General features: G+C 29.6%; 1 protein-coding gene across 1 annotated transcript in view; it reads left to right on the top strand.

Annotated features, from left to right (window-relative positions):
- The first annotated feature begins 1,496 nt into the window (after positions 1-1,496).
- Positions 1,497-8,839, top strand: part of LOC140040041 (tensin-3-like) — a 118,368-nt gene continuing 111,025 nt past the window's right edge. The window contains exon 1 of the mRNA XM_072085679.1: positions 1,497-1,561. Within this exon, the coding sequence (XP_071941780.1) occupies positions 1,523-1,561 (39 nt within the window). The 5' untranslated portion in view covers positions 1,497-1,522. The remainder of the gene's footprint in view (positions 1,562-8,839) is intronic.

The following is an 8,839-nucleotide window of genomic DNA, read 5'->3' as shown; positions in this document are numbered from 1 at the left end:
ATGAGAACAAAGGGATAATTTGAAATCCTGACTAATGCAAGCAAAATCTTAACTAAATCTTTAATTTTTTTAAATTGGAGATATGGTCAGTTTAAAAAGTTGTTTTAGGCTGGCATTTGTTGTTAGAAGAGGTTCACATTGGCCCATGTTTTCCTTCGGGTTATTTGCCAAATGTCTTACAATTAAATTAATTAATTAAATATATGACACTATTTTTTATTATAACATAATAGTTTAATAATAAAACAAATATTCAAAAAATCTTAATATTCTTTAAACTTTAATCTCTTATTTTGATTGCTAACAGCTGATTGGTCAAAGGAAACTATGGGAGGAGCTTATAAACTTTTTTTATCTATAGAGGGCAGTATATACTTTTGTTATAACAGGTTATATTGAGTCAATTTTAGAATAAATTAAAAGAATCGTAAAGCAAGTCATATTTATAAATCAAGTATAACAAATTTTAAAACAATAATTTGTTTAAATTAAAATATTTAATTAAAATTATTATTATTAAAAAATATGAAAGAAATAATTAAAATTGTAATTTTTTTTTTCAGTGATATGTTATATAAATTTGAATAACAACAATTATTAATCATATTTAATAATATACATCTTATACACTTAATTAATGATCAAAATATCTATTTAATGGAACCTGATAGTTTTGATACCACCATAAGATTAGATCGCATAGTGTCTAGAATAACTAAATCTAACCTAATCATAGGATTTGTCTAATTAGTCAATCTGACCTGTGGGATTTTTAAACAATTACATCCTGCCTCCCATCAACCTACGAGGGCAGGCTATCTTTGATACTACGTTGTGAACGGGAAGTACGTTTTTGTGCTCTTGTTTCAGATTGTTCTATCAGCTATCACCCATAGTGTTAAACTGCCGCATGACTCATACTAAAATATTAGATTTATCCTTTAACAAAGACCTTTCTATTTTTCCTGTAGGGGTTTTTGATCCACCTTAAAATCAAAAGAATTTTATTATTAACAACGTCATCAATTGTTTATTTCTATGGCGATATTGACAAATAAATTGTAATAAACAATTCAAAGCAGATGTTTTGTATTTTATGGAAACAATTATTTTGTTATGGGTTTTTAAAAATATTCATATTTTTTTTAACAATGATATTTGTATTTCATATAATTGCATAAGTTATTATTAGTGTAGTATAATAGTGTGAACATCGAGTGATGTTTTTATAGGGTTTAGTTTATCTGAGTTATTTTAAATGGAACATTCCACTGTAAAATTATTCCTGTTGAAGAATGGACAGACCCATTAGTACTCACTGCTTTTTTATTTTCGACTTGTGTTAGAGACAGACTGTGGCAAAGCACTGATAACTAGCAAAAGGAATTAGGGATATTTAGATGTTTTTTTTATTATTGGAACTCAGAATTTAATCCAAGGAATAGTCATTTAAAAGTGTTCTATGACAACTGTAAAAATGAAGTCACGATTGCGAAGCTGGAATGTACGGACATCCGGTGCTATGAAGCGCTGGTGGTTGTCATGGTTTCACTTTTCACAGGTAAACAATTTAACCAATTTTTGCGTTATTATTTTGCCTAAATATGTGATTTTTGTTTTTGTTTCAAGAAACTTATTTTTGCGAGCAGGATATGAGAAGTTGTTAATTATTAAGAAAGAAAAATAACTGCATATAATAAATTGGTTATGCTGTTGGTATATGAAGGGTACAGACACATTACTGTATAGGACCGAATACAGGGTATCCTGTGCACATTTTGACAAAAATTAGGGGATGGAAAAATATAATTGTATTGACTATGCAAATATTTTTGTCTGAATTAATCCTAAATTAGGGAGGGGGAGGGGTGGGGGGAGTTATATTCAAGCATAGTATTATATCTTGAACTGTGTTCACCGATTCTTTTATAGTGAAAATTAGTTCAATATTGATTTTTCCTTATCATGGTATGTTTTAGTAGCTTCGTGGTTAACATGCATGCCTTCCAATTATAAGGTCCCAGGTTTAATCCTGACCTAGGCGTTGTAACTCATGACTCTTTCAAGTCCACTACCTAAGCCTTAAGTATGACTTAGCATGATAAATCATAGTGTATCCATTGGTGAGTTTCGCGCTGTTAGATGATGCGTATGAAATGAGAATAGAGTTGTTTACATGAATAAGGAGGAGGATGGATATTGTTACTTATAATCCTCGGATTACTGTCAGTAATTATTTATCAGATTGAATATTGTTTCGGTTTGATATTGTTAATAACATTATTGTTTCTTAAGCCAATTTGTTGACAAAAATACTGGAATCTTCTATTCTGTTACCATGAGTAAAGAGTATGTCTTTAACTTCCTTTTGTTATTGATTTTGCAAATTTTTTTATTTTACTGTTAAGATTAGATAAGATGTTAAGACATGATACACGAAATCAAATAGAATTGTTGATTGGTAAAAAGAATTGTTGAAGGTGATTTTCGAACTGAGCGAAAGAGCAGGAAAGAATAAGAATGAATGAAAACCTGCTTCATTTATTGTGGAAAAGTAAAAAATAAAATACAGTTATGCAAAGTGGTTGCTTGCCAGTTTGAAAATTAGGGGTTACAAAAAACAGCATTAAGAGATTTTTAACATTTATTATTATTTATTTAGCCAAAAACCTCATTTTGGTGTAGATATTTGACATAAAACAACATTACAATAAGTTCTATTTTATAGTTAGCTATGATGATATGTAGTAAAACACACTTTCATAATTGATGCAGTGTGCCATATGCTACTGTTACTTATCATTCATAAATATGTAATTAAAATAAATATGTTTATTTGTTCTCAAATCTGCTTATTTTATGAGCTAACTGATATATAATTTATTTAAAATTGTCCTAGAAATCTTGCTATGTTCTATGTGGGTACAAAGCCCTGTTGTATGGTTGCACACAGTGACCTAGGAATCTAGTACTATAGTACTGCATGCCCAACCCCCTCCCCCCACCCTTTGGCAACTGAAATAAAATGATGAACTGTTTGAAATCTATTTTTGACAGACTACATAGGTGGATCCCTGACTATGCTGTTACAGTAGTTATAAATCATGTGGTTTAATTAGGCATGTACCTGGAACTATTAAACTGTGGTTTGGTTGAAGTTACTAAAAATCTAGTATGTTGCTGATCAAAAACACTGTGCCTTCGTTGTACGATGGCTTGGGACTATGTTGTGAATGGATATAAAACTGCAGTGGTTTGGTTGTTAGGACCTGAAAATCTAGTCAATACCCTGTGGCTTTGCCGTGCGATGGCCTGGGATTATGTTGCACATGGCTCTGTTCTATGTTTGCACATAGGGACCTGGGAATATAGTCACTATTTGGTGATACAAGTCCTTGGCATAACACTTGTTAAACTTGTATTATACATAATTGTTATACTTTATGGTATGGATGACCTTTTATTCCTGAAATGATCATACTTAATTTAAACAGCTGTTTTAAAATTGAATCTGTTTTACATTATTATGTTTTTAAAATTGACATATTGTGCATATTATTCATAGTTTTAAAATTATTGGATAATATAGTATTTGTAGGATTGTCAGAAAAATAATTGAAATAATTAACAAAAATGTTTGTTGATTGATATTGACCATCAGAAGAGGCCAGGATGAGTAATACATATACACACTTTATATTAAAACATCAGTACAATTAATTAAATTATTAAATATTTTGTAAAAATTAAATGAAATAACCTAAAAAGTAATATTTATTTAATTCAGAGGTTGACACAAATTTAATTCTTATGAAAAGAAAATATAATACGTCTGAAAACAATTATATATTTAAACAATTTCTAAATAGCTTGTATGCCTACATTTGTCTGTATTTCATTTGAAAGAAATTATATTAACGAAAAAATTCCTTGAAAGTGCCGATGAATGATAGTGCGTTTGTTGTGATTAGTGATCGAGTAGGTATACCGTTGTACTTCCTATTTAAGTACACATTGAACTCGTTGATGGGAAGTAAGCGTTATCTCGGCCTAAAGGTCAATTCTAAGTCCTAAATGAGTACTCGGTAATGGTACAAACACACACTATGTGCCGTGTTGTGATTGATTGATCTTTGAATGGATAAAGCGTAAACATGCATGCCATGTATATCCCACGTTGAGTGGCGTCGTGTTTACAATTAAGTTGCAAAATTGATGCTAATTTTGGTCATTATTGATGGAAAAGCATTTGGAAGTATTAAAAATAAAGTTTATTCAAACAATATTAACATTTAGATTATTAAAATTTAGAGTTTCAGAATGGGGTTGATGGATTGATATGCATTGAATTTCAAATTCAGGCAAAGTATAAAAAAATGCAAATGAAAAAATTTAAATTAAGCTGAAAAGGAAAAGAGCAACCCACGAAACAATTATATTAATAAGATAAAAATATGACATTTAAGTTCTATTTATTAGTTTGTCCTTTTGAGACAAAGTAAAGAATATTGTAGATGTAGATTTATTGCATACTACAATATTATAAAAATATAATCATATTTCAAAAATGAATCGTACAGTATATAAAATAATGTGTTATAAAACTAAAATATGTTTAATTTATTTCTGAAGATTTAAACAATTATTTTTCAAATTCCTTTTCAACAAGCCTGACCTAAATGCTCATAAACAGAGTAGTGACTAATAAAGATAATACTAAATCGTAAATACTGTACAGTATGTACAAGCATTTTAATTAGATATACTATGCCTTGTTCAAAGTGTCCATACTCTAAATCACTCCAGTTTTAATTAGCGTCATAAGTAAACGTCAGTTTTGCATCAATGAACGAACAATTTATTGTCAATTTTCTGTTTTATGACAAAATGTAGGTCTACCACAAATAAGAAGATTAATTTTGTTTGTAGTAATTATTGGAGTTGGTTGGTTAATGGGATAAAATCACTTAAGCAGTAAAATCATAATAGAACCTGATTCTTAATTTACCTTGAGAGCAACTTGGGTTTCTAACACTAAAATAATGGAAAATGAACACTTCATAGTTTAGAATGAAAATTATATCAATAGTATAGTTATTAGTATTAGGGTACATTTATGAAAATAGTAAGTATAACTATTAATTAGACCACAAGTGTTTTTAATCGGTACTGCTTTATTGTTTTATAAAACGTAGCTAAAAAACCAAATCTGGATAAAAAAAAAAGGATTCTTCCTACATACAACTTAGGGTACATTTACGAAACTTAATAGTTCCATGGAAATCAGTGGATAACTCAGTATATTCATCATTTTTTAACAAGATTCGTGTGGATGTCTGCGTAGATTTGGCAGATAATTGGCGGTTGGAGTTAACCCTGGTAAATTTGAAGGGTACACACCTACACACTAGTTCTTTGGGACCGTGTAGTGACCTTTATTATTATCAGAATTCTATGCAAATCAAATTTGAGGTGTTCGTTTTTTTTTTGTGGATGGCCAACTCAAATTCTGATACTCCTGTGTCAACAGTCATACAAACAATGGGTGTTCATTGATCTTTTATTTATACTATTTTGTATAATTAATATTTGTCAAACCATTTAAGAATCTATAATTCTTGCTCAAATTAATTCTATAATTCTTGCTCAAATTAATTCTATAATTCTTGCTCAAATTAATTCTATAATTGGTGCTAATTGAATTCATCAGTTGATATAACATCTTGTTATTATTTCAACTTGGCCAAATGGTTTGAAATATTATTTTAACCAATTTACTTTGATTTCATAACCACTAGTTAAATGACAGTTCATCTTTGTTCCTCAAATTAATTAATGATGTTGACGTTTTAATTAACATTCTAACTTCACCAAATGGTTTGTTATTTTAAGCTGTAGTAATTTCTATTCAGATTTCCACTTGGATTGTTTAATTCAAATATAACTAATAGATTTATTAATTATTGTTTTAAACTTGAAAGAATTGTTTGATATTGAACTGTCTGTTATTGATGAAACCATTGATTCAAGTTCACTCCTAATTTCAATCAATTTGCCTTTTGGTAGTTGCACAGTTCACTCCTAATTTCAATCAATTTGCCTTTTGGTAGTTGCACAGTTCACTCCCAATTTCAATCAATTTGCCTGTTGGTAGTTTCAATTAAAACACTGCTATTTGACAGCAAATGTAAAGCTGCAAACTATTAACACTATCATAGATAACGAAGTTGAAGTTGCAACATTGTCAGTTTTTTTAAGTTTAATTAAAATATTGTCAATTTTAAAGAGCATTTAGTTGCAATTACAAGATTGTAACCATGTGTGTATAGTGTTTGAGATATTCCAAGTTGTTACTGCACATGTGTAATTGCCCTGTTATAAACTGACCAATCACACAGTACAGGTATATGCATAATAATCAAATATCGCTCCGACCATATCTTCTCTCGAATTTTGCCAGGTTTACAAATGTGTATATGAAAATGTGTAATAAATCGAAAGATTCAAATAAATAAATGTATGCATATGTGAAAATGGTATAAAACCCTTATACAGTACACCTTAGGCAAACATACACGAAGCATTTTATACTAATATCAATATTAATTATCATTTTATCCGATGTTGATGATGAAAGCAAACGGTGCCATCCAGACGGTTATTTAAATAACAAAGATATTGCGTGCGACACGTTTATAATAAACCTGGTTGGTAATCTCATCTGAATACTATCAAGGCCAATGTATTTTGTAACTACAAATTAAATAAAATTAATATTGAATAAAAAAAATAAAAAATAATATAAAGAGGTTTTTTTTCATTAGATGTATGTTTTTAATTGTGTTCATGTAATTTGTTTTTTAGAAAGAGGAGCTAGATGGGGAGTTGATAATTTGGGTTGGCGGTCACATTTCCAGTGATATATCTATTTTTAACTCTTCTCGGCACTCCTTTTTCAATTTTTTTTTTTTCCTTCTGAATGGATTTCACTGAATGATTGAGAGGATAGGCTCATTTTATTATAATCATTAAAAAAAAAACTACCTTGAATTACCAGAGAAGAGTGAAACGTCACACTTCTCTAGGATTACCATAAAATATTTAATATGAAGAATAGTTAATACAGTATAATACTATAGAATAGCCTTGACGTAACTACATTGTGCACACATAATTATAGGCCTACAGTGATATTTATAATAACAAACCATCTGTTAAGGAAAAAAAATTACTAAATTTAGGTCAGTTTGTATCAATCGAAATTGTTTTGAGCTGTTTTAATATTCATCATTATACAATTCTAGAGTCTGTAATTGTAAAAAAATAGTAACCACTCCAAATACATTGTGCTACATATGTAAAGTTTAACCAAATTTGATTAGAATAAGATAACAAATAAGGTTATAGAGGAGAGCACAGATAACACGTCCTCCTCTACCTCTGATTAATTTTTTTATAGAAATATTATTATTAAAATTGATATAAAACTTTATTTATAAACTCATATCAGGTGTAAACTTCATATTAATTTCCATAGTAACTAAGTGATTACATTAAATATATTACAAAACATTCCCTAGGCCCGATCCCACCTAGGCAGGGCGCTAGGAATCTTAATCCTACACGGCATGGGGACACATGAATCACTCTAAAGATGAGGAAACTCCCTGTCCTAACAACCAGGAACCCCTCCTAGGACACTATTGATTGAAGTCCATCTTTCACACCTTATGAAATGTCTTTAAAGGGCTTAGTTTATATATTGAATTATCGTATTATCTTTAAAAGAAACAAGTTATGACTGTAAAATTAGATTATAAAACCTGTGATTAGATCTTTTGACAAAATCAACCATTTATTAATACATTTTCAACACCTATCACTTCAACAACACGAAAAGCATAGATATACAAATAATTTCAGTTTTATCATCTGCACTGTATTTAGCGTTTAAGCTTGTTTCCCACTTGGATGCAACACATCGACATATGCACATTGCATTGAGTTGACCAATCATAAGCAGTAGTTCAAATGATCCATTGCATTATGATTGGTTAAATTAATTACGTCGTGCTTACTGTATGTCCATACGTTGTATCCAAGTGGGTAGCAAGCTTTAGCAATGCTACAGCTTGCTTGCTTGCATTCATTGATACATTTCTGTTTTTGCTCTTGTTTGTATTCAATGTGAAGCTCTTAATGATAGCGTAACATAGGTAAAGTAAAAGTAAAGTCAAAACTGTTTAGCCTATCTCCATTTAGTGTTTTTACCAGACCCTACTCTATGCAGTTGATTCTGAATTACATTCTCAGTACTTATCAAACACCGGTACCAATTTTTTTCACAAAGTTAAAGAGGAACAAGGTGGATAAAGAATCTTGCTCAAGAACTCAACACTCAACAGCTTGCCATTCTAATTCTCTAACCACTACGCCACAATGCCCCACTAAATAAAATAGATAAATAATATGTAATGTTCAGTAGAATTCGGAACTATTTTACAATTATGAAATTTAAAAAAATATCTGTAATGGCGATTTGTTTTACAGGAGACTAGATTATTTAGATATTGTAATAATTGTAAGAACATTATTGTGAGACATTTTCATGAATACCAATTTGCCGATTTCAAATACCATTTACATAATATCTATTGTCTAAAACCATTACCAGATTGACTGATATACTTCAATATTTCTTGTACAAGTTGAACAGAAGTTGAACAACCTAAGTATTCAGGTTATCTGTTAAAAACTGGATCAAATATGTAAAGCATTGTGATAAAAGAACATACTTTTTTTTATATAAAGAGTTGTTAATTTTAGCACTTTACTAGCT

This window comes from Antedon mediterranea, chromosome 2 (genome assembly GCF_964355755.1).
Source record: "Antedon mediterranea chromosome 2, ecAntMedi1.1, whole genome shotgun sequence".
Taxonomy (NCBI): Eukaryota; Metazoa; Echinodermata; class Crinoidea; order Comatulida; family Antedonidae; genus Antedon; species Antedon mediterranea.
The sequence above is the reverse complement of the archived record's forward strand: the minus strand, read 5'-3'. Positions and strand labels throughout refer to the sequence as shown.